At 42.5% G+C, this 25,819-nt stretch overlaps 1 protein-coding gene across 1 annotated transcript in view; it reads right to left on the bottom strand.

Annotated features, from left to right (window-relative positions):
- Positions 1-25,819, bottom strand: part of MOB1B (MOB kinase activator 1B) — a 239,519-nt gene that overhangs the window by 47,368 nt on the left and 166,332 nt on the right. The window contains exon 5 of the mRNA XM_069236867.1: positions 11,330-11,493. Within this exon, the coding sequence (XP_069092968.1) occupies positions 11,330-11,493 (164 nt within the window). The remainder of the gene's footprint in view (positions 1-11,329; positions 11,494-25,819) is intronic.

Here is a 25,819-nt window from a genome sequence, read left to right as displayed (position 1 = left end):
AAAAACCCTTGGTGCTGACTTTATTCCTAAAGACAAGACCTTGAATTGACAGTGATCCTTCAAATACGAATGTGAGGTACTTTTGTTGTGTGCCTGATTCATGGGTATGTACAGGTAGGCATCTTTTAAGTCTATGGCTGCCATGTAGTCACCCATTTGTAGAAGTGGGATTACCTCTTGTAGTGCTGTCGTTATGAAATGTTGTGTGCGGATAAGTTTGTTGATGAATCTGAGGTCCAGGATTGGTCTTTGCGTGGGGTCCTGTTTTGGCACCACAAAGTAGGGGAGTCATTTCCCTTGCTTAACTCCCCTTTGGTACTCTTTCACCTTCTCTCTTAATTGTACCAGTTCTTTTCCTGATACTTCTTACCCTTTAGTGGTTTTGGAATTGGGGGGCTTGTTCGTTCTATACAGTAACCTTTGTGTACCACGTTTAAAACACTTGTCAGTTGTTATCTTTGTCCATTCTTGTGGGTAATACGCTATTCTGCCTCCCACTGGTGTGTGTGGATCTGAGGATAAATCTGAGTCGTTTTGAGGTTCCTCCACCTCTTCTGGGGGTTTGGCCTCTGGTCCTCCCTCTAATACAAAAGGGGTACCTTGTGGGGTGTTTCCATTGCTGGTATTCCGCTTGCTGGCCAGCAAGCTGGAGCCTTGACCTTGTTGCTGTTGTCCTGTTGGGAAAGGTCCTCCTTCCTGAGGGTCTTGTGGGTGTTTTTCCTCTCCTGAAAGTACCCCTATATTGTAGATTGCCCATTGACTTTGCCATCTCGTTGTCCTTCTTGATTAGTTGCAGGGACTCATCTACTTTCTGTCTGAATAAGGCCCCTCCTGTGAAGGGTTGATTAATGATGGAGGCTTGGACTTCAGGTTTAAATCTTGAGCCAGGCATGTCTCCTGAAGGTTGTGTCCGTCCACATGTGTATGCTAGCAATATCAGCTGTGTTCAAAGCTGATTTTCAACAAGTGTTGGCCATACCTGGTGAGGAGGGTATTAGAATTGGCTATACACCATTGTGCTGCCGCTTCTCTTTCCATTTACCTCCCTACCATGTCCAGTCTTGCTTTCCTTCTCCAAAAGTGGTCCTTAGAGGTATGGGGCATTACTCCTTTTTCTGGCCATAGTGACGATGATGGAGTATGCTACAGTGTTTCCTTGTATGTATTTGGGATCCTTTGAAGGTTTGTACTTCATCTCTATTCTTGGTGTTACACCTTTACTGGAGACTGGTTCCCTGAAAGCTTCCTTGTTCTGGTCAGTATGCCAGGTAGCACAGAAAGATACAGGTTTCCCTTGCTTGTTAGGATAAAGGGTTCTAGGAGGAAGCACGAGTCTCCTTTATCTTCCTCTAGGGCTACTCCATAAGTTTTGGCAGTTCATTTGATGAGGCCATTGTAGAAGGTGATGTCTGGGGGTGAAGGGCTTTGAGGGGTAGTTGCCGACCTCCTCTTCTGGACTTTCTGAATCAAGGTCATTCCAGTCTTCCTCGAAAACTCCCATTGCTTCCTCCCCTTTGGGGTCAAAGAAGTCTTCCTCAGTCTCTACCCCATATGGTTCTGGTGTTGCAGGGGCTTCTAGGTGGTTTCTTCCTCGTCGATGTCTGCGGTCATAGAGGGCTTGCTTGGGATTCTGAATTCCTTCAGCACCTCAAATTCCTTCTTGTGCTGAAGTGTCACCATTTCAGTTTCGATCCTTCACACTTTCTTCTCTACCTCCAAGTCCTTTTCGACGGTCTGTTTCGAGGATGTCCTCTCTTTCAGAGCATTCTGTCCCTCCTCAAAAGGTCTCAGGGCCTCTTTCAAGGGTTCTCGCTCCATAGTGGGTTTCATCTGTTTCAAAACTCTGCCTTCATCGGTCTCCCTGTGCTGGGATCTGTGGGACTCTGTTTCACAGCTGGTTCTCGATCACAGTTTTCTTGGGTGCTGGGGCTTCCTTGGGCAACTTCTTTTTAGGAAATCGGGTCGCTGAGGGTTTTGGCGGTCTTCTTACCTTCTTGGGTCTTTTCTCAGCGTCCTGAGGGGCAGAAAGGGTTCCCTTTCTCGCTGCAATCCATCTGCCTTTGACTATTCTCTTCGAAAACTCCTGTTTTATTTTGGATTCTTCGGTATAGTTGGTAAAAACTTTGAAGCTTCTTCTTTTGCTTCCAGACCAAACAGTAGGGAAAAAAAAAATCTGAAGGTGGCTATCACCCACAGGAACTTCTGGGGCACAGTCTGACGTTACACACGGGGGATGGACCAAGCACCAAATGGTTGACAACGCCCCAAAAAGAAAAAAGAAATAAAACAAGAAAAAGGGAAAAACAGACTATTCCGGACCCAACCACTAGCTGGTGGAATAATGCAGAGCATGTGAGTCCAGAAAAGGATTCATGCTGCAAAACTACAGCATTCAAACTTCTTAAGCACCTTGAGGGGCTGAGGTGACACAGAAGGACAGGATACAAACTCAAAGTGTTAATTCCCTACCACAAAGCAGAGGAACTGCCTGGCGGTCTGACACTAAATTACGTGCCATGAAGGTTCAGGGACACCACTGAATGCCAGAATCAAAGCCAGAAAGGATGGACCAAGCACCAAATGGTTGACAACGCCCCAAAAAGAAAAAAGAAATAAAACAAGAAAAAGGGAAAAACAGACTATTCCGGACCCAACCACTAGCTGGTGGAATAATGCAGAGCATGTGAGTCCAGAAAAGGATTCATGCTGCAAAACTACAGCATTCAAACTTCTTAAGCACCTTGAGGGGCTGAGGTGACACAGAAGGACAGGATACAAACTCAAAGTGTTAATTCCCTACCACAAAGCAGAGGAACTGCCTGGCGGTCTGACACTAAATTACGTGCCATGAAGGTTCAGGGACACCACTGAATGCCAGAATCAAAGCCAGAAAGGACCTTGTCTAGAGTCAGCATTTTGAGTTTTTCTCATAGAAGGAAGATGTTCAAGAAACAAATGTCCAAAATAACCCTAGGTGCCACGTTCCTTCTGGGCACCAAAAAGTAGTTGAGTAGCACCTAATACCTCTCCTTCTCGAGAACTAATGACCCTAGCATCACTGAACCTTTTTGGCAAAGATGAAGTTATGTTCTGCAAAGGTCTGAGTGAAAACAGAAGAAACTGTTGGAGAGGTTAACAGAAAAGAACTGGAGTAACAATGAATGACAATGTACAAGGTGACCTGTAAAAGGTAATCTGCACGAGGTAATCACACAGCAGTTGGACACCTAAAAGCATATTATGGTACTAAATGGCTACAATTAAGTCCTGATGGGGGAATTTACAGCAGCTTGGCAGTAGCAGCAGGGAAAGAGGGACCCCAGAATTGACTACCACCATGCCAAGATGCCACACCACACCGAGGCCTCGAAAGGGCTGGATGGGCACACTCTGAGGTGGCTACCTCTGGAGGCCCCAGTAGTAACCCCTGAACTTCCAGTATAGGAACAAGCCAATGGATGAAGCCGTGGCACAGGTATCTTTAAATTTCTTGAATGCGGAGTCCACCTTGTCACTAAGCACCCTGAAGCGACTAAAAAAAATAAATCAATGAGGATTGCCTACACAATCCTGGAGAAACCTATGGCATGCCTCCGGGCATGACAACAAAGCACAACAGGGCCATATTCCAACGTACACAATCTCTGGTATCCAGCTCAGGCTATAAAATATATTTGGCCTCATCCTGTCTCTCTAGGGCTGCTTGTGCAAAGGTGCTGTGAAACTCGTCATCTCATCAAATACCGTGCAATGCCAAACTGCCAGAGAGGAAAACCTCCTTAAGAAGTGCATCAATGTGATTTGATACTCTGTCAGTGAAGCAGTACAGAAGGCATTAAGGTGACTGCAGGCTGAACAGCATCACTAGACTTTTTGAAGTTGAGTGGTGACTGCAAGACTGCACCATGCCACAGTGAGTGTGTTCGTCAAGGTCTCAGTGAAAGGCAGCTAAGGCTCTAACCGAGGGGCCTGGTTGCAAAATTTCAGCAACTTACCCTCAGTTTCCATCACTGGCGAGTGCAGGTCCAACACCACTGCTGCCCTACATACACCAGCTAAGGTGTTTTCATCAGTAGATGGTAACAATGGAGACCCCAGTTTTAGCTCGAGTGAAGTGTACAGGCAACTTGCATTTTTCTTGTATAAGTATAATCAATTATCAGTGTGAGAAGGGTAACAAATTGTGTGCCTCTTCCTCATTATCCCAGTCATGTGAAGAATTCTGCAAGACTTGTATGGGATTAGAGTGAGCTGAATAAGGCCTCAAGGCATCAAAGATATTAGTGCAGAGGACTTCCAAAATATCCTCAATCACCAGTCGCCGTGGTGCACTGTCACTTCTTTGCATGCTTTACTTTGTCTAACACTACCCTTAAGTGCTTATGCATTGCAGTGGGTGTTCTATCAAGGTTAGCGCAGCAGCACCTTTTTTCCATCAGGGGTCATTATTTTACCTGGGGATCGCTAGAATCTTGAGGAGCATTTAGGGGTTCACCTTTATGTTTTTTTTTTCAAGTTTCAGGGAGTGTTTAAGTTTTGGGTTAATAACTTTTAGGGGTTCAGGGTGGCTAGTGTGGGGTAGGAGAGGATTACATGTTAAGAGGGTGTTGTTTTTGGGGAGGGAGGGGGGGTTGTTTGGAGATGAGGTATGGAGGACATTGAAGATGTACCTAAAAGTGCATCTATGTATTTAAGAAGGCAATTTATCATTTTTTAAAACAAGTAACTTTTTTTTAAAATGCAAAGAAGTTTATGAAAAAACACAAGCACAATTGAAATAGTATAAATACATTTTAATAAACAAAAGTTATTTAAAAAAGAATTTATTAAACATTAAAAAAAATTGCAAAATTAAATTAAAAAAACTAAATATATGTTTAAAAATTAGAATAACATTTAAAAATGTATTATACTTTGATGCTTGTTTCGTCCTTTTGGCCACAGTTTCCCATTATTCACTCAAAAAGCAATAGTACTTTTTTAGTTTATATTTGGGTGCCATTTTCTCTTACATGTTCTGCTGATCCATCTTTTTCGTAAGTTCGAGTGTCCCAGTCACGAGTAGAGGCATGCTGCTCAAGACGTTGATGAAGTTTTTTTTTTTTTTTTTTTTAATTATTACTGTTTTTTCAAAGTATGTTTACTGCAGGGCGCGGCGGTAGTGATTTGAACAGGGATAAAATTAAGGTATTCTGGAATGTTTTGGCTTTTCTGTGTATTTTAACAGGTTATCAGACTTTAGGTCTACTAGGGAAGTAGTTTGTGGAGTTTGCTTTATAATACCATAAACAATTATTAAGGTAGTCTGTGCGTGACCACAGGAATTCCCTGATTAAAACACCCGCTTCTCCAAAGATCAAAGACTTCTAAATGTAAGCATAATTTTTTTTAAATAATTTTTTCAGTTTTTAAAAACTTGGGAGTTGGAATTTTGCAACAAATTGTCTGAGTGTTTAGGGGTTTGTTTGAGTATTTAAAAAATAAGTTTGTGCTGTGGTGAGAACTGTAGTTTATTTTTACACACAATACCACAGAGCATCAGTTTTGGATGGGTAACTGTTCTCGCATCAGCCTTAACAAAAATGTTTTAAAAATGGTGACATCTTAAAAATCATCTTCAATTGAACAAAAAATACATTAAAAAGTCACAAAGTAAACATTCTAGTGATGAACTAAAAATAAAAAATAAATAATCGATGGAAAAGGCCACTGTCATAGAAGTATATAAACCTTGAAGGAGCTTCCTGTAATGGCATACAGTGTGTGGCTTGACACCAGTGAGGGATGAATGAACAGTTATCACAAGGACTGGACCTCCTGGTGGAAGTCGGACTGCCGCAAACCTCCCACCAACCAAAAAGACAGATCCAGACTCATCAAGGCACACCAGGAGGACGCAGTTTCATCCAGAAAGGTTTCAGCATTGTATCCTTGAAGGCCTATACTGGCAGTGGAGTCGCAGATGGACCAGTAAAACTGGGTTGCACCGGCTCCAGCTGTGGAATGAGGTTAGCGATGGATGAACGCACAGTCAGGCCTCGAGTGCTGGCTGGGGAATCTGACCCTGGTGCCGGAGCATAAGGCATAGGACTCCCATTTGGAGTTTTTGTGTGGCATCAAGATTTGTTTTGAGACTTTATCTTAAACTTACCAGAGAATGGATATGCCTCTCGAGTGCTCCCTATGCAATCTGCCCCTGGTGGGGGAGCAGAGAAGGTAGGATTCCCATTTGGAGTTTCCGTCAAGCATCAAGATTTGCCTTTGGAATTCATTTTAGACTTACCAGAGAACGAGTCCTCAAATGGGACTCACAGTGAGAACAGGACGGGGACTTGGGAGTGCCGTACAAGTACACCTACCGCTTCCTGATGGCTGTCAGGTAGCACTTATAGCAGGACTTCTATTGGATCTGGGACATCAAATACAGCTGTCATGCTGTAAATAATGGACATCGGCTTTCTGAAGGTGAGTCACGGTTTGAAGCCTGTAGCCTTTGAGGGGGGTGGTTATCCCTAGCACAAGGTCACAGAAAAAAATATGTTGGAAGCCAGTAAAGAATCGAAGTTCAGAAGTAGAACTGTCGATCCACATCCGAGTACAGAAACTGAGTTTACGTCAGAATGCAGGAACACTAAGAACAAACAATATTATTTTATCTCACCAACATATGTTTCGAGTAGACCATCTACCCTTACTCTGGCTATTATAGGTAACGTTCAGCCTCTCTTCTGGAAGTTTACAGGAGCAGAGGGTGCTTTCTTTGCACTCTGCTGTTTTGCTGCTATGTCGACGTCTGCATTTTCAACTGCTCTTGGTGAAAACAATGAGGCACATCAGACACCTTGAGATTAGGTAAAAGCCCATCAAGTGCCAGTCTCCTTCACCTTTAGTCACTGCTGACCACTTCTTGCTAAGTGTCCCAAACAAAGACAACATTCATGCAAGTTTGGCTTTGACTGCCATTTTTGTGAATCAAGCTACAAAACACATTGCTTTGTTTCCTCACAGACTTCCTATTCCAACCGTCTTTTAGAAGCTGAATATTGACAGTCCCCGAGCACTGTACATCAGTGAATAAAATTAGTGAGATTAGGAGAGATGGACTGAAGCACCCCAATTCCTCAACTGCCACTCTCCAATAACATCTCCGAAAAACAGGGGGCCACCTTCTGTACCTTGCAATAATCACATCAATTTACCACACAAATCTTCATACTGTGTTGGTGCGCAAGAGCAACAGACACCTTTCAAAAATGCCAGTGAAATGTTAGTGAGTGCCCCTAAGAAGAGATCTTCCGGAACTTTCCAAAAAGTACCCCTCTCTCATCGTTCCTGAGGGAGCAAGGTGTTCGCAGAAGACATTTTTATGGAGGTTATGAATAGACCAAGTACAACTATCACACTGAAAGCTAATTAAGGTTGCCCGTGGTGTCTAAATTAAGCAGGACAAAGCACGAGAGAGGGGGTAGGTTTATACAAAGGAACCATATTCAACCTGGTACCTGGTTGGATCATTTCTCTCTCTTGTACGAAGGAACTGCCTCCACTGGGACTGTCAATTGTGAGAAAGTGGGACTATACCCCCCAATTTCACCCAATGCTAACCTTGCCACTTCTCCGTCCAGTGGGAATCTATTTAACTCTGAAAGCTATATTTGCTTTTCTCTAGAAGAAACTGCAGACGCCATTAAATCTCTAAAGACAGGTAAAGCCCCAGGCCCTGATAAAATTCCAGGTGACCTTTATAAATCAGAGTTACCCATCTGGACCTGGTATATTAATATGCTGTCAAACAAAATCGCAAAAGGAGGACAGATCCCTGAGACGTGGAAGGGTGCAGAAATTATTCCAATATATAAAAAGGGCAACGTAAATCTTCCAATTAACTACAGACCGGTCAGTTTAATTGACAACCTACAAAAAAATTTTGCAAAACAATTGTTAGTTAGACTGACGAGTTGGGTGACGGAGCAGCAGATCCTATCACCACTTCAGGCAGGGTTCCGCTCTAGAGTTAGCACGGTTGACCAGGTATTTAGGTTGACCGTGCTACACTGGAAATATGTAGTCTTGGCAAAGCAAACACTATATGTCACTTTTGTAGACCTGCGCTCTGCCTTTGACCTGGTCCCTAGAGACAAGCTTTGGGGAGTGCTACACAAAAGAGGGGCACCATCTGATATCATTCATTTATTAACACGTATGCATGAAGGCACATACGCTCAAGTAAGATGGGGTAACCAAGGCGAACTGACTAACAAGTTTCCCATTAAAAGAGGTGTTCGTCAGGGATGTGTCCTAGCGCCACTTTTGTTTTCTTTATTCATTAACGAGGTGGTCCAAGAACTCATGACATGCCAGAATGATGCTCCCAGCTTAGGCAATCAGAAAATCCCAATTCTTCTTTTTGCGGATGACTCTCTATTGATCTCAAAGACCCCTATGGGGCTGCAAATTCTTGTGGATAGATTTAAATCATTCTGCTGGAATTTTGGTTTAGAGCTGAACTCGAAGAAAACAAAATTGATGGTGCTTCGCTCTGGCTCTCGTAAGAAGTGTACGATCAGGTTAGATGGAGCTATTTTGGACCAGGTTAGCTCTATCGACTACTTGGGTGTGAGGCTTACAGACTCACTCCTCTGGGACGAACAAGTCGGTAAGAGTGGCGGGCTTTTGCAACATCGGGCAGCATCCATATTACGCCTTTACAGGAATACGATCGCTAAAGTTGTGTCTCCAGCAGTAAAGATCTAGGTGGCCAAGGCACAGGGTGCTGCTGTTTATGGTGCAGAGATTTGGGGCATGACAGATAGCAGTAGGATAACTAACATTGAGAATAGCTTTGCTCGGGCTCTATGTGCTTGTCCCACTAGCACCCCATTAACCCCCCTTTTTTTAGATCTAGGGCTTAAACGTATAGCCGATTTGATTATCTTACGGCCCCTACTATATTGGGTGAGGCTTTGGGTAGTTCCTGAACTGGCTATATATAAGTCTTCCCTATTAGAATTGTTAAAAACCTCTAACTCCATGTCCATACCATGGATCAAACACGTATCTAGTTGGTTTTGCATGCTAGGACTGAGGAACTTCTGGGAGAATCCCCAGCAACTTGTGAAGCCCCATGTAAAAGTATTGAAGAGAGCTTACTGGTCCCACATATGTAATAATTACATTTCTCAGAAATCGAATGGTCATTTAACTAACTCGTTTATTGATTTTAAATGGTACCCTGAGTTTGAACCATACTTAGATACAATACCTGATTTGTTAGGCAAAAGTTTGTATGCCAGATTTCGATTTGGAACATTACCCCTGAAGGCCTTAACGAGCAGATGGGGACCTAAGTCAAGCTCTGATACCTGTCCTGTATGTGGCATTCCTTCCGAAACAGTAGAACATTTTATGTTTTTTTGTCCCGCCTATTCAATCCCAAGGTTTAAATGGATATATAAAATCTGTAGGGAATTGAATCTAAGGAAATGTTTTTTAGCTTTGCGGATCTTAAAAAGCCACAATTCAAATGTGACAATTTACGCAGTAAGTACGTTTTTAGCAACAGCATGGCGCATACGCACTTTTTATTTACAATGAGTTGAAATTGTTTTAAGACGGGCAAACATGGATCATTCTTTTTTAAAATTTTTCTATGACATTATGGTTTATATTATTATATTATATTGTATTGTATTGTATTGCTTTGATGGTCTGTTGGCCGAATAAAGCTTATGTGAAACACAAGCAGGACAAACTTACATAATATGTCTTTGCGTAAATATAGAGTTCAATAATCTAGTCAGAGGGAACGTAAATTAAATGGTCTTTCTCCAGCCCATTGGCTATGCCCATACGTACACCAGTCAGGGCAGACCTTACTATCTTCTGATCAGCACCGGAGCTGGAAACCACACCCAGTCAAATAGCTGAATTCACACATAAGTAGATTTGCTTTACAGTTGTGAGTTAATATAATCAGAGCTACACATTTACTCATTTACTGACTAAGACACTGCTTGAAAAGGCATTGCTACTGTGCTTTCTTTCACTTTTCCCTCAAGTAATCGTAATTTCACACACTGATCCAATTGACCTGATCCTAAGCATTTGGATTCTGGCTAATCTATAAGAAAAACCTTGTTCACTATGTGATAATATAGTTCTTTCAATTTGGTTTGCCCCGATTTCCTCTCGAGTGGTAAAAGACATCTAACAGTGGCAGGGGCAGAAAAAGCCAGGGTATGTATGAAATTCCTGGCATTTCGCACACGAAAAACCATAAGTCACTTACCTGCAACAGTAGTTGCTCAACAAGGAGAGCCTATCTACTTTACACATACAAGTAAAAACTGATAAAAAATGTGAACAAAAATAGAAAACATTTACAACAGCTGTCAGTGAAAAGAGTCTTTTATTTTTTATTTTAGCTAAAGCTTGGCCTCAACTGTCTAAATTATTGAACCTGAGAAGCCACCTCAGTTTGGTTTCTTTTTTCCAAAGCAAGATCTAAAAAAAAAAAAAATTATTATTATTATACCCATATTTTTAAATGTTTTGCTCTTAAATGTGAGGTTTTCTTTTTAAACTCTATCAAATTGTTTCTAAAAGAATTTCATTCTAGCAAGAAAATCTCAGCTAAGCAGCTATACGCTCGACTGACCTTTTTTCTTAGGACTTCCCTTCTGGATCGAAGTAGTGACATCCTAAGATGTAGAGATTCTATTGGGCTCTGGAAACCTGTTGCCAAAATACATGCCCTGGGGCAAATTTCCATCTAGAAGAAATATGTCCATTCTTCAGCTGCCACCACACACATAACCAGTCTCTTTGGATTTATCTGTGCCGTCTAATATTTGCGCTCTCTCTTTGTAGCTGCAATCCCTATTAAACGGGATGCAGACTACAAAGTGATGCCGACGCCAAGTATCAATCAAACAGAATACACAGCTGCCCAAGGGGACATTCCAGCGCTAAGAAGCAAAGAGAGAGCATCAACGTTAAATGTAATAATCAGATACTCAGGTTTTGAGCTGTGCTCTAACCACGTTCTCCCAGTATATTCTACGCAGTGGGAAAGGTTGTTTGTTCAAGGTCAAGGCGGTCAAACAGATTAAAGATCGACCTCCACAAGCAGCAAGCTTAAACCTATAAAGGGCATTGCCTTTGTTACCTGCTCTTTAACAAAAAAATCTAAATCAAGGGACAAACAGAATAGTTGGACAATAATGCACCTTAAGGAGGAGGCCAAAGTATTAAGAAGAAATAGAAAGTTGGGAGTAGGATTTCTGATGTATCAAACTCAGTTCCCTATTCAAAGTCACACATACCATACCTGAACAAAGAAAATAAAGTGCTTGAATGATGTATTGAGGTGTGCCTCCTCTTGCAGTTGAATAACTGGATCAAAGTGTTGATGGTAGATGTGAGCATATACTCGGAAAAGACGCTTGAGGATTGTCTTTGCCACAGACATGAAGTTTTTTGGAAAGGGAACTCCTGTAAGAAAAGAAACAAGTAAAGAATTTAGCAGGCTTTCCCAGTCTACAATACATTTTCATTAATTAAAACTCAGAATTTTAGACATCTTCCTTAGAGACGATGTAAATTTTAATTACCTCCCAAGTCTATCGACAAATGAATGCAATGATTTGTCAAAACATATTGTCAGGAGGCAAGCAAATATAACAAGCATTTGAAAAGACTTGGCAAGTATTAGTGATTTTTAAAGCTTTATTGCAAAAACTTGCCACAATAATAGAAACGCAAAATACAATTGCCTAAAATGAACCACGGGCAAATACTTTAACATAACAGGAGGTGCTTACAAGAAAGCACGTGTACTTGGAGCTAGAATAAAATCCTTTTTTAGACCTAATGCACACGATGAACAAGTTACTCACCTTCTGTAGCGCTCTTTCTAGTGGATACTTTAACCAGGAGGAGGCCTCATGTGGCTTTGCACTGACTCTGTTCCGTCCTGTAACCGATGGCTGGGGCTGCATAATAACAGTATAGATTGTGCAGGCCTGGATGCAAGACCCTGCCCTGCTGAAAGACAGATGATCATGTCCAGAGGTTCTGGTTGCCACTCTCTTGGGCCAATCCGGAACACCTAGGATGACTTTAGCCTAATCATTCTTGATCATGTTCAGAACTCTTTAAATAGCAGCAGGAAGGAATAGAGGAGTCCCGTGCTTCACCCTAGGCAGAATACATTGCCAAGAAAGGGCCATTTGGTAAACTCCAGCTCACTGCTGGCATCATGTAATATCAGGAGCGGCAAACAGATCAAGTCAGTGTTCACCTCATTGTTGGAAGACACCTCTGGGTGTAACTGGCATTAGTGATCAGCTAGGTGTCACCAGCAGAGCTGGTCTGCCCTGGTGTTTAAAGATCCGGTCAGGTGGTGCATAGCCTAGGAAATGCCCAAATGATTCAGCCAGATACAGGAACTCACTCCACCCTGTTTTCTGCAGTACCACATGGCAGTGGGGTTGTCAGTGAGAACCTGAACCAGCCCCCACCGATGGACGGCTTTTAGAGCCACGTAAATGACCCACAACTCCAGCAGACATATGTGGATCTGGGTCTCCTCCGGACATCAGAATTCTCTCTGACCTCGATGCACCCGTCACCATCTTGGCTACAACTGCAGATCTCCTCAGTCTTCTCTGAAAACCTGGATGAAGTTGCACAACTGCCCATGAGATCGGCAGTCACAGATTTATTAAATGGCAGCAAAAGCTCAGGTGAGGTTTGCTCAGGCTGTACGAATTTACTGAGGTCTTTGGTTTTCACCTCAACAGTAAATGTTAATCCAGGTCTTCAGCTATTCATTTAATGAAAACATCAAATGAGGCTGCCTCTTCTGTGGGAAGGCCTGGGGGAGAACGCAGTCCTGAGCCACTGGAAGTGCCCAGTACCCTGGCTTCTTGAGAGGCCCAAATGAAAGTTATGATCATATTGTGGTGGAAATTCAACCCCATCGTCACCAACAGCAGGTTGACTTTGGTCAGAATCCGGTCTAAAATTATGTTGGAGCACTGAAGGTTGGCTAATAGTCAAAGAAGCTATTTTATCAGATTCAGAATGAACTGAGACTGGGTGTATCAGAACTGTTTCAAGATTTAACCTTGGCTGAGATGGATTAAGTTCGGAGTCAGACAGGATAATAGATTTGGCGTTCTCCGCCGGGTCGACAAGGCAGAAACCGGCATGGATCATGGCACTGGATGAACAGTCAGCTCTCGATTCGAAGCTGAACCTGAAGCGTGTTTGGGAGGAATAAATGGCGCAGAGGGCAGATCTGCCAGTGGTAACCAGACTGCACGCCTCAAGCATCACAGGTGACCCTTAAAATTTAGAGTGCATGAGGATTAGTTACAAAATGTGCTACTCGGTGGGAGAACGGAAGGGAGGTGGAGGGGTACCTTGAAGCAGGGGTGTAGAATTCCTATAGCTCGACTCCCAGGACACACTGTTTGGGGTCAAGGGCAACATGTTTTCAAGCTTATTTTGACCTTGATACAAGTAGGCCCAACCCCCTGCAGCACAAACCTTTTGGCTGCCAGTTTACAGTACTGAATTATGGCTCAGAGAAAGTCATTGTCTGCAGTTAAGGTGATCTTTGTGTCCATATGTTAATGTTGTTCAAACCTGTATTTATGGTTCATTAATGCTAAGCCTTTATTATTAGGGTGAGTGCTCTAAGGAACTGTTGTGAGCCTGGACTGCACTGCTGACAGTGGTCCTAGTATAAAAATGTGTACACACGTTTGCACATTTTAACAATATGAGGTTACGTATAATGCTTCCAGAATGCTCTCCGATTAGAGGCAAATAATTGCAAAAGCTTGAAAGCAGGATTGATGAGTCTTTGTTTCAAATTGAATGTTTACAAAAATTGCACCTAGGAAAAAACGTTTTGCTACACTACTGTGAAAGTTTAGGTACCATTTCTTCAAAGCATCATCTACTAAAATGTGTTGATGCATGCTAATATTTCCAGTATGTATTCATAATGGAAAAATCAGTGCAACCAGTTTCGACATGAAACATGGACATAAACAATCATTAGCAAAGCCAATACATATGACATGGGTGGCCAGCCTTTTGGTTTTGTCAATGTGTGGCTTGTTTTGAGATGGTTTTTGAAAAACTATTGTTATGGGAACTGCCAGGCACTCACCTTTAGAGCAAACATTGCCAAAAATCAAGAATATTTTTGGTCTCAAAAAGCAAATACTGCTATAGTAGTCTCTGGCACTGAACAAAACTACTTTGTGTGCTGATATGCTCCTTGTGAGAGAGCAGAATACTGTCACTCACAGTGAAGCCAGTCTGTAGAATTTTTTTTAATAAAAACAAAAATGTCTTGGTTAACATAAGACCTAATTAGGGGCTCAATCCTTGAATAAAGTCACAAAAGTGCAACTATGTTATATGCCCTTACATTAAAGCAGTTTTACAGCTTCTAATAATTTACAGAAGTAGGCCGGGAAATCTTACTCCTAGAAAGCATTTGTGAACTGCTTTCTAGCATGAGCGAATATGCATGTATAGATTTGCTCATGTGAAAGTCTGTTGAGCATTTACAAGTTCACTTTCCCTCCAACCACTTTGTTCCCCCAACCATGGAAGAAGTTTTATTTCTGAGAAAAGATTAGAGAAAAGCTGGTGAAAACCCTAAAATATGCCAGTTAGTACATTTGCACAGACTCTAAAGCGCATTTCCACCCTGGAACTATTGCTTAACGCTACATCCAGCCCCAATATGTAGATCTGTTGAAAGGAGGCAAAATGCTGGAATATCTAGAATTCAAACCCTACTACAGTATGAGCCCTGGCTTAATAAGAAAGGCTATTACTAGAGCTCATATATAATGAGACTGCTGCCTTAATTTATTGGCGCACTAAAGGGACAAGTTGATTTGTTTGCAGGACAAGTAGATTTGTGAAGCAAACTGTACCATGGACAAGTAGATATTTTATTGAATTCCACACCCCTGCTTGTTGAAGATCTTGCAACATACCAGAAGAAGTGTGTTAAGGCTATGATGAGGTCTGCTTGGACTTCTTATGTTTCTTTTAGGACTTCAACTTGGACCACAATGAAGACCTGTCATGGAATGGCCCAGAGACTGGGAAAGTCTCTGCGCTCTCGAATTTCACTTGGAATAGGGTTTACATGACTTCCTGTGGTGTACTGCAACATCCAGCTTCGCTTTGTGATTACGTATCGCCTTTGGTTGCATAAGGGCACACTCACGGCAAAACACCAGCGACACACTATATAGGGATCTGTCACAGATCTCAGTTTGTGGTAGTTCCTATATAAATTATGCAGTACAATACACCAGAAGGTGTAAAGTCAGTAGTTTTAAGTGGGGCTTCACACTGAAGAGGACTTTTGAGCAAAACTTTGCATACTGAAGAAAAAGTTAGGAGCTAGCTCAACTCCATTGTTAGATTGTTTTCCCGCAAGCGGGTGTGAATGGAGTGTAAAGGCAGGGTAAGTAAAGAGATATCCATGCAAATGAGTATGCAAATGAACTGCAATGGCCACAGGTGTTGGGGGGGGGGGGGGGCAGCGGCAGGGGGAGGAGGATGGATTCATGTGAATCTACAGTACAATATGCCATAAACAGATACTTACAGTGTAACAACATTTCCTTTTTGATGGCATGTGTAGCTGAAGATACACATACTTTGCATAGACTGAAAAGCGGTGCCCTCCAAAAGCGGTCGCTAACCTGTGGGTGTTGCAGTTGTCAGGAAAAGTATGCATAGTACTGCCTGACCAACACTCGCTTGTTGGCGTACTGAAACATCCACACACTAGTGTTTAGTAAAGGTGCGTGGTGTAGACCATGCAGCAGCTTTACATACATCAGCTATACATATATTGCCTAGGAAGTCATAGAATACTATTTTACGAGTAGAATGTGCTCTAGGAGGTGAAGACAGTTCTTTTGGCTTTAATGTAACATGTTTATAAACATTTAACTATACACCTAGCAATGCCCGATTTAGAAATGGGCTTTCCTCTATGAAGGGTAAAAATGAAACAAAAAGATATTTGGTTTTACAAAATTCTTTTGTTCTGTCAATGTAGTACATAAAAGCTCTTTTAACATCTAATGTGTGAAGAACCCTTTCTACACCTGATTCTGGGTGAGGAACGAACACAGGTAATTCCACTGACTGATTAAGGTGGAGGTGGGAGACCACCTTTGGAAGGAACTTTAGATTTCTACAACACTATTAATATGTAGCTGGAAGAAACGTTCTTCCAAGGTTACTGCCTGGAGCTCACTGGCACACCTGAGTGAGGTGATGGCAATGAGAAAATCTACCTTTCAAGACACAAATTGGAGGAGGCAATAGTGGTTCAAATGGAGGACCCATATGTCTTGTGATGACAATGTTAAGATTCCATGCAGGTGCTGGGGGAAACAGCAGAGGAATTACTCTTTTAAGACCTTCCATGAAGGCTTTAATAAACGGTATTTTAAACAAAGACAGAGGGTATACATATTAAAGGTAGGCAGTAACTGCTGCTAAATGTAAGCGTATGGATGTTAATGCAAGGCCAAAGCGTTGTAGATGATGTAAGTAACCAATGTTTTGCATTGTTGCATTAAATGGATTGATATTCTTGTTTTGATAGTAAAAACTGTAGGCAAATATCCCTGACCAGTTCATCCATAGAGCATTGCCTTTGGACTGGGGGTGTGGGAACCTGGAGAAGTTTAGGCATTTTGGGTTTTCTCCTGTTGCAAACAGATCTATTTCTGGAAACCCCACTTTTGGAAATAGGGGAGTATAACTCATGGGTGGAGTTGCCACTTGTGGACTTGTTGCCGCATCCTGCTGTGGAGGTCAGCAAAACTGTTCTGTGTTCCTGGAAGATGCTCCGCTAACAGATAGATGTTGTGATGGAGAGACCAATGCCAGACTGTCTGTGAAAGGTTATATAACTATAGAGAATGTGCGTTCCCCTCCCTATTTTTGTAACTAGTACATGGCTGTCATGTACATTCAGCTCAAGACAACCCTACTGATCAGGTGATGAGTGAATGCTTTCAGCACTAGGTTAACAGCTAGCAGCTCTAGGTAGTTGATGTGGAGACCCCAGTGTCTGCTATCCCAGAGACCTTGGACTGTGAGATAGTGTTAGAGAGCACCCCACCCAGACTGTGATGCATTTGTTGTCAGTACGATTTGGGGAACAGGGTTGAGGAAGGAACGCCCTTTTAACAGGTTGTCCTTGTTCTACCACTACACAGAGCGATGAGTGAACTGTCTACCAACACTAGATGTTCCAAGTGACCCTGTGATTGAGACCATTGTTGTGCCAGACGTTCCTGAAATGGAAGCATGAGTAGTTGTGCGTTCAGCACCATGGTGATGCACGAGGACATAATATCCAGAAGTCTCATGACAATTCTGGCTGTGACTTGGTGATTGGTTTGGAAGCACTGTATAAGCATCTGAAAGTTGTGTATCTGTGCTGTGTTTGACTGGTTAATCCAAACTGGGGGTTCAGATTATCCGCTAGATACAGTGGAGTTTGAAGAGGCTAACGGTTAAATTTTTGGAAAGTGATAGTGAAGCCTAGTTGATTAAATAAGTGTATGGTAGTTTGAGTGTATCCAGGTACAGTGGGAAAGTGCTGGCTTTGATGAGCCAGTCGTCTAGGTATGGGAAAACATGGATGTTTTGTCTTCTCAAATGTGCTGCTACCACTGCTAAGCATTTTGTTAACACTCGAGTTCAAACAGTTACTCTGAAGGGAAGGAGCATGAACTGATAATGGTTGCGTACTATCACAAATCTAAGGTATTTGTGTTGTGCTGGGTGTGCAGGAATATGAAAAGAGGTGTCATTTAAGTCCAGTGATGAAAGAAAATCACCTTGTTGACGTCTTGGAAGGTGGCCATACAGAATTGCTCTGAAACGATGTAATGATTTAATGGCCGTAAATCTAAGACTGGCCATAAGGATCAGTCTTTTTTGGGGATTAACAAGTATAGGGAGTATACTCCTGACCCTTGATGTTGTATAGACAGGTTACATAGCTCCTTTGCGTAAAAGAGCCTGAACTTCCTGCTTGGGTATTGTTAGGTGTTCCCGAGAGAGTCTGACTGCGAGGTGGAATGTTTGGTGTAGTGATGAGCTCCAGAAAATAACCATGATGGATAATGTCCAACACCTACTGATCCAATGGTATGGTTTGTCAAGTGGGGTGGAACAGTTGCAATCGTCCCCCGATAGGTGAGGAACGATTGGGGGAAAGAGAAGAGAGTCACTGCCCCTGTATGCGCCCCTGTAGAAGCCTCAGGGAGAAGATTGATGACTGTCGTTGGTGGAATGAAGACGAGGCATCAGAAGAGGTTGGTTGGAGCCTGCCTTACAGGAGGAATGGCGAAAGGAGCCACAGGGACTTAGTGTTTGTAATGCACTCATGGATTTTACAACCTCATGCTCTTGCTTCATTTTTTTTTCCAGAGCATGAGCAACCTGAGGCCCAGAGGTTTTTGTAGGAAAGTACCATCTTTCGAGCATGGTTATCCTTACTTTTTGCCTGATGTCAGTGTGTTTAGACTGTACTGCATTGGGATCCTACCAACCAGGACCCCAATGTCTGTGCTCTCTCCTCCACATTTGGTTGCTGGTAAACCTTTTACACCTACAATTGGCATACTGGTGCACCTATGTAAGTCCCTAGAATATGATACTTAGGTATCGAGGGCACTGGTACACAAGGAGTCCCCCATGGGCTGCAGCATGTACTGTGCCACCCATGGGAGCTCATGCAAACTGTATCTGCGGGCCTGCAATTGCAGCCAGCAAGAAATGGTACATGCACCGTTAGCAGAGAACGCATACTAACTAATGCCAACAAAGTAGTGCACATTATCATGTGTCTATATGGCCTCCATTATATTGGCATGACCACAAGAAAAATCAATATCAAGATAAATGAACATTGAAGTACTATATGATATAAAAGGGCATCTACAAAATTCACAGCACATTTTTTGTAAAGTAACCAGTGACAAGGATCTAAAATGGTCAATCACTGAGAAACTCTCCACACAAGTAGGTGTACGCAGCAGATTGCTGGAAAGGGAACAGAGATGCATGTATAAATTGAAAAACTGTTTGAATGAATTCAATAATATACTGTGGAACCAACTGAGCCCCTGTTAGATTATGAAACACCACTGGTAATAAATGTTTACAAGGAGCTCAAGGTCTATTCCGGATATGCTTAAGAAACCCATAACGTGGGTTTAGGGGAACTGATCAATTATGAAGTAACTACGGGCTTGTCCAGTGGTTCCTCCCTATTACACTCGGACTTGTCCATATGCCCCATCCTTTTCTGAAAGATACTCCTTTAACAAATAGGACTGGTTTCAGATCCTAATTAGGTATGCTGGCCCCTTGAAGAATGAGGATTCACACAACAGAGTCAAGGCTCATAACGTTACAAGTCACACACAAAGGAGTTACTTAGCTCAACTATAAACACAAAGTATAGATGGGTTCCCCACTCCCCACCCGATTTTTGTTTCCCTTTTGGTCACTATTCTGTAGAAATTACAGCCTTGACTACGTCTGAGAATAACAATGTGGACCCAAAAAGCCTTTGACTAAAAACTGGTAACGCACCCCAGATTACACCCTCCTATGCAGACAAAGCAACATGTGCATTGTCTTTCATCCACCTTTGGTTATAAAGGAGTACCGGGCTTAACCCAAATTACAGCATTCATGATTCCTGGACGCTTTAGCACATGGGGTCCCTGCACGGGAAGCTCCAATTAGCAATAGGACATTGGCCCAAGGGATGTGGTAGAGTTGAGTACTAACAAGGTACAGCTGACCTGGCCCAGGGCATGAAATACTTCCCGTTCATGGCAGTTCAGCATCTCGAGCCGGGGAGAACAGAGCTAAAGTAGGTGACACGGAGGGTAGGGACCCCTGAAGATGTAAGTATTGTCTCCATGTGTTTCTCATGGGCATAGGTGGCGGCAGCCCAATGTTTTCCCACCGGACTCAACACTAATTCTTAGAACTGACATGAGAGATTGTCTTAAATCCAAATAACTAACACTATAGTGGTAATTGTGTTTTACCTAGTGTTTGACTACAGGGCCAACCTCTAACACTCCTCAGGCCCTCCCCACCCCCATGGGATGAAAATGATCCAACAAGTGATGGGTGAGTGTGAAAGAGATTATTGCGTGTTTTTTTACTGGCAGCATTCCACATCAAGTTGTATGCGTTTCACAATCTATCCTGGTCTACGCAGGTTTGGGTGTTTGAAAGTACGATTCAGCACAGTTGCATTTGTAACTCAGAGGTGGCTTAACGTGCCAACTTGTGTACGGGACAATGGGGGCACCGAAAATTTGTTTTGCAACACTGATGTGCTGCAGCTTATGCTCAGTTATGCAAGCCATGTACAAGTATATACTACACTGTAACTTTACACTCTTGGAACACAATTTAGAAATATGAAGAGTAATGCACATTTGGGAGGTGTGGATATGATGCTAAAATAATGACAGTGTGGCAAATAATTGGATGCCATGCATAAATGTATGTCCTTACTTTACCAGTCTGTTCAAACGGGCAAGTATTACTCTGCGTTAGCATGCTTTGAGATACATCGCATGTCACACAAATAAATATATACACAAATAGGGGGGAAGGAGTGGTGATGGTGTACTGTAAAGATCTAACCCACCCTGGTGAAAGCGCAGGACAAGAGCAGGCCACATGTTTAGGGCTGAAATATGTTGGTGACATATAGGGTCCTATGACCATTACCTCCTAGTTTCCTCTTCGTCTAGTTTCTAACCTTCCCACTCACTCCATCAATAAAGGATACCTTGGCAGTGGATGAGGAATTTTCCGTAATTGTTACGCCCCCTCCAGACATTAATATCAAAAGAGATCCCTGGAACACGGCTGAACCCACCCTGACTTTTAGGGGTAAGGGTGAACCCGATGATGAAGCATGCCACTATTAGAGTGGGTGAGGGTGATTAACACAAAAAAAAAAAAAAGGATCTCTTTCCCCTACCCTTTTTTCAACAAATTGATGAAGCTGTACTTGGGTATGACATGTAACAACTGCTTGTTTTAGTGTCTCTGTTTTAGAGGGATACTTTTGTGTTTATAACAGTTTGAGGGAAAACATATCCCTTAATCCTTAAGATTTATTAAAGTACCGCCCCAACCCCCTGTGAGTGGTAGGCCTCCTGACCTCCCGGCCTATAGTTTTGAGATAATTCCACAGCATGCCATAGTAATCCAGCATGTGTGTCAGGCATTCATCAGCATTGGAGCATGGGCAACAAGTGTGATGCAGGTTTCCATATCATGCACCAGCAGTGTGGCAGAGGTTCAAGAGATTCAGTAGCAACAACCCCGAAGCAGCAGGGCAGAGGATAGGCTGTGTAGCAGTAGGGCTGGTGCAGACGAGACCATATGGGAGGAGACCATACCCACCAACCTAGATGACAGTCAGAGGAGGGTGTGACTTAGCAGTGTAGACCCAAGGAGTACAGAAAACAGGCAGGCAGGGCGTGTGCAAGGGGAGGAGGTGCTCCGCCTTGCAAAGCAGTCACAATACCATGAGGCCGCCCAAGACTGGCCCAGCGGAATGAAGGACGTCATGATGGGCAGCAGAGTAGTGAGTGTCCTCGTGCGAGTGGAAGCAAGACCGAAGGCTGCACACCATAATTTTAGGGGGGTATTGGAGCACATAAATTGGGCAGTGCAGCCAAAGCAGTCAGAGCCAGCACTCCTGAGGAAACGGCAGTGAAAGGACTTTACTCAGAAGCACTGTGCTAATTAAAGGTTCTGATAAGTGTAAGCAGTCATGCAAGGTGCAGTTTCATTAGAGGGAGATGCAATGTAAAGGCTGATTCAGCAAGCCAGAGCAGCTACAGGATGACATGGCAGTCTGGTTTCTACAACAAGTGTTGAGGAAAGGTGACACAGAGGAGCATAAGTCCATCAATTTAGTGCAGGAGGAAGGCAGTGACAACAAGGTGCAGCAGGAACAAGCAGAGACAACTGTAGCAGCAGAAAACAAGCATTTGCAATGCAACGGGTCATGTTAGAGCTGATCGCGTTGTAAACTCCTAACCCGACTTTTCACCTATCGGGCAAAAGTGCATTTATGTACATAACCGGAAAAAGTGAAATTAATTATGTAAAGCGCTCGACTTCTGCCAAGCGAGATCGTGCTCGTAAATGAGAGAAAAAGAACTCCACGGGCCCGATGGAAAACAGCGAGCCTCGCATGTTTTCTGTACTTGGTCGCTGCGCTCGAGGAGGGCTAGCCACCGGAAAAGGCATGACGTATGCGTGCCTTCGACTAATGAAAGCCAGCAGATTTTATTAGGCAAGCCCACGAGCCAATTAAAAAACACTGACGTGACGTTGACAGGGCTCCGAGCCCTTTTCTAAACACTAAAGCGCCTCGCTGCGATACGCGAGCGCATGCAACGCAGGCTCGACCCTAAAAAATAAAAGGCAGTGCAGGGGCATATCATATAGTTTACTCTCCATTAACATAGCAAACATAGGAATGGAAATCTTAAATTCAAATATACAACATACAATATATTTCAATTTAGATATTTATTATAGCTAATTAAACATTCAGTTCGCACATAATATAATCAACATAGAATCAACCAAAAAAAATATATAATACAACCCCCTACCCTAAATGAAACATACATATATGAAAACATAAATAACATAACAGTAAATACGCAAAAATAAACAAATAACACAGAACCAACAAAATCACAAAATAGTATACATACAAAAGTACAACCGCCTCATACATGAGGATATTTAAGAATTTTTAGAATTTGAATCAGGAAATTATAACCTAGAATTGGCTGTTATGTTGAATTTTATACAATCCAAACTACAACGCATAATTGTAGCATCAAAGCAGTAACTTTATTGTGCTGTTTAAATATCCTCTCATGTATGAGGCGGTTGTAATTTTGTATGTATACTATTTTGTGATTTTGTTGGTTCTGTGTTATTTGTTTATTTTTGCGTATTTACTGTTATGTTATTTATGTTTTCATATATGTATGTTTCATTTAGGGTAGGGGGTTGTATTATATATTTTTTTTGGTTGATTCTATGTTGATTATATTATGTGCGAACTGAATGTTTAATTAGCTATAATAAATATCTAAATTGAAATATATTGTATGTTGTATATTTGAATTTAAGATTTCCATTCCTATGTTTGCTATGTTAATGGAGAGTAATGAAAATGTCACTTACCCAGTGTACATCTGTTCGTGGCATCAGTCGCTGAAGATTCACATGTTGTACATAGCCCGCCATCTGGTGTTGGGTCGGAGTGTTACAAGTTGTTTTTCTTCTAAGAAGTCTTTCGAGTCACGGGACCGAGGGACGACTCCTCTTTGTCTCCATTGCGCATGGGCGTCGACTCCATCTTAGATTGTTTTCCCCGCAGAGGGTGAGGTAGGAGTTGTTTGTTAGTAATAGTGCCCATGCAATGGAGTGAATAAGTATGTACCCATTTAAGATTTAATATATTTACAAATGTACAAAGTTGAAGCTAACTTCCAAACGGCTACAGGCTCCCGGGGAGGTGGGTGGGCACATGTGAATCTTCAGCGACTGATGCCACGAACAGATGTACACTGGGTAAGTGACATTTTCAGTACGATGGCATCTGTCGCTGTAGATACACATGTTGTGCATAGACTAGTAAGCAGTTATCTCCCCAAAAGCGGTGGCTCAGCCTGTAGGAGTGGAAGTAGTCTGAAATAAGGTTCTTAGTACGGCTTGACCTACTGTGGCTTGTTGTGCGGATAGCACGTCTACACAGTAGTGCTTGTTAAATGTGTGAGGCGTAGACCATGTGGCTGCCTTACATATTTCGTGCATTGGAATATTCCCTAGGAAGGCCATGGTAGCGCCTTTCTTTCTGGTTGAGTGTGCCCTTGGTGTAATGGGCAGTTGTCTTTTTGCTTTAAGGTAGCAGATTTGGATGCACTTAACTATCCATCTGGCTATACCCTGTTTCGATATTGGGTTTCCTGCGTGAGGTTTTTGAAATGCAATAAACAGTTGTTTAGTTTTTCTGATGTTTTTAGTTCTGTCGATGTAGTACATTAGTGCTCTTTTGACGTCTAATGTATGTAGTGCCCTTTCAGCTATGGAATCTGGCTGTGGGAAGAACACTGGTAGCTCTACCGTTTGATTTAGGTGGAACGGTGAAATAACCTTTGGCAAAAATTTAGGATTGGTCCTTAGGACTACTTTATTTTTGTGTAGTTGGATAAAAGGTTCTTGTATTGTAAACGCCTGAATTTCACTTACTCTTCTTAGAGATGTGATGGCGATGAGAAATGCAACTTTCCAGGTTAGGAATTGTATTTCGCAAGAGTGCATAGGTTCAAAGGGTGGACCCATGAGTCTTGTTAAGACGATGTTGAGGTTCCATGAAGGAACAGGTGGTGTCCTTGGTGGTATAATTCTTTTGAGGCCCTCCATAAACGCTTTAATGACAGGTATCCTAAATAGTGAAGTTGAATGGGTAATCTGCAGGTATGCAGATATTGCTGCGAGGTGTATTTTAATGGAAGAGAAGGCCAGGTTCGATTTTTGTAAGTGTAGTAAGTAACCCACTACATCCTTTGGAGATGCGTGTAATGGTTGAATTTGATTATGATGACAGTAGCAAACAAACCTTTTCCATTTGCTTGCATAGCAGTGTCTAGTGGATGGTCTTCTAGCTTGCTTTATGACTTCCATACATTCTTGTGTGAGGTTTAAGTGTCCGAATTCTAGGATTTCAGGAGCCAGATTGCTAGATTCAGCGATGCTGGGTTTGGATGCCTGATCTGTTGTTTATGTTGTGTTAACAGATCTGGCCTGTTGGGCAACTTGACGTGGGGTACTACTGATAGGTCTATCAGTGTTGTGTACCATGGTTGCCTTGCCCATGTTGGTGCTATCAGTATAAGTTTGAGTTTGTTTTGACTCAATTTGTTTACTAGATATGGAAGGAGAGGGAGAGGGGGAAAAGCGTACGCAAATATCCCTGACCAGTTCATCCATAGGGCATTGCCTTGAGACTGCCTGTGTGGGTATCTGGATGCGAAGTTTTGGCATTTTGCGTTCTCCTTTGTTGCAAATAAGTCTATTTGAGGTGTTCCCCAACGTTTGAAGTAAGTGTTTAGAATTTGGGGGTGAATTTCCCATTCGTGGACCTGTTGGTGATCTCGAGAGAGATTGTCTGCAAGTTGATTCTGGATCCCTGGAATAAACTGTGCTATTAGGCGAATGTGGTTGTGAATTGCCCATTGCCATATTTTTTGTGCCAGAAGGCACAGCTGTGTCGAGTGTGTCCCCCCCTGTTTGTTTAGATAATACATTGTTGTCATGTTGTCCGTTTTGACAAGAATGTATTTGTGAGTTATGATTGGCTGAAATGCTTTTAATGCTTGGAAAACTGCTAGTAGTTCGAGGTGATTTATATGCAGCTTTCTTTGATGTACGTCCCATTGTCCTTGTATGCTGTGTTGATTGAGGTGTGCTCCCCACCCTGTCATGGAAGCATCTGTTGTTATCACGTATTGTGGCACTGGGTCTTGGAAAGGCCGTCCTTTGTTTAAATTTATATTGTTCCACCATAGAAGCGAGAGGTATGTTAGGCGGTCTATCAACACCAGATCTAGAAGCTGACCCTGTGCTTGTGACCATTGTGATGCTAGGCACTGTTGTAAGGGCC

Source organism: Pleurodeles waltl, chromosome 1_2 (assembly GCF_031143425.1).
Source record: "Pleurodeles waltl isolate 20211129_DDA chromosome 1_2, aPleWal1.hap1.20221129, whole genome shotgun sequence".
Lineage (NCBI taxonomy): Eukaryota > Metazoa > Chordata > Amphibia > Caudata > Salamandridae > Pleurodeles > Pleurodeles waltl.
Note: the sequence above shows the minus strand (reverse complement) of the source record. Positions and strands in the feature narration are given on the sequence as shown.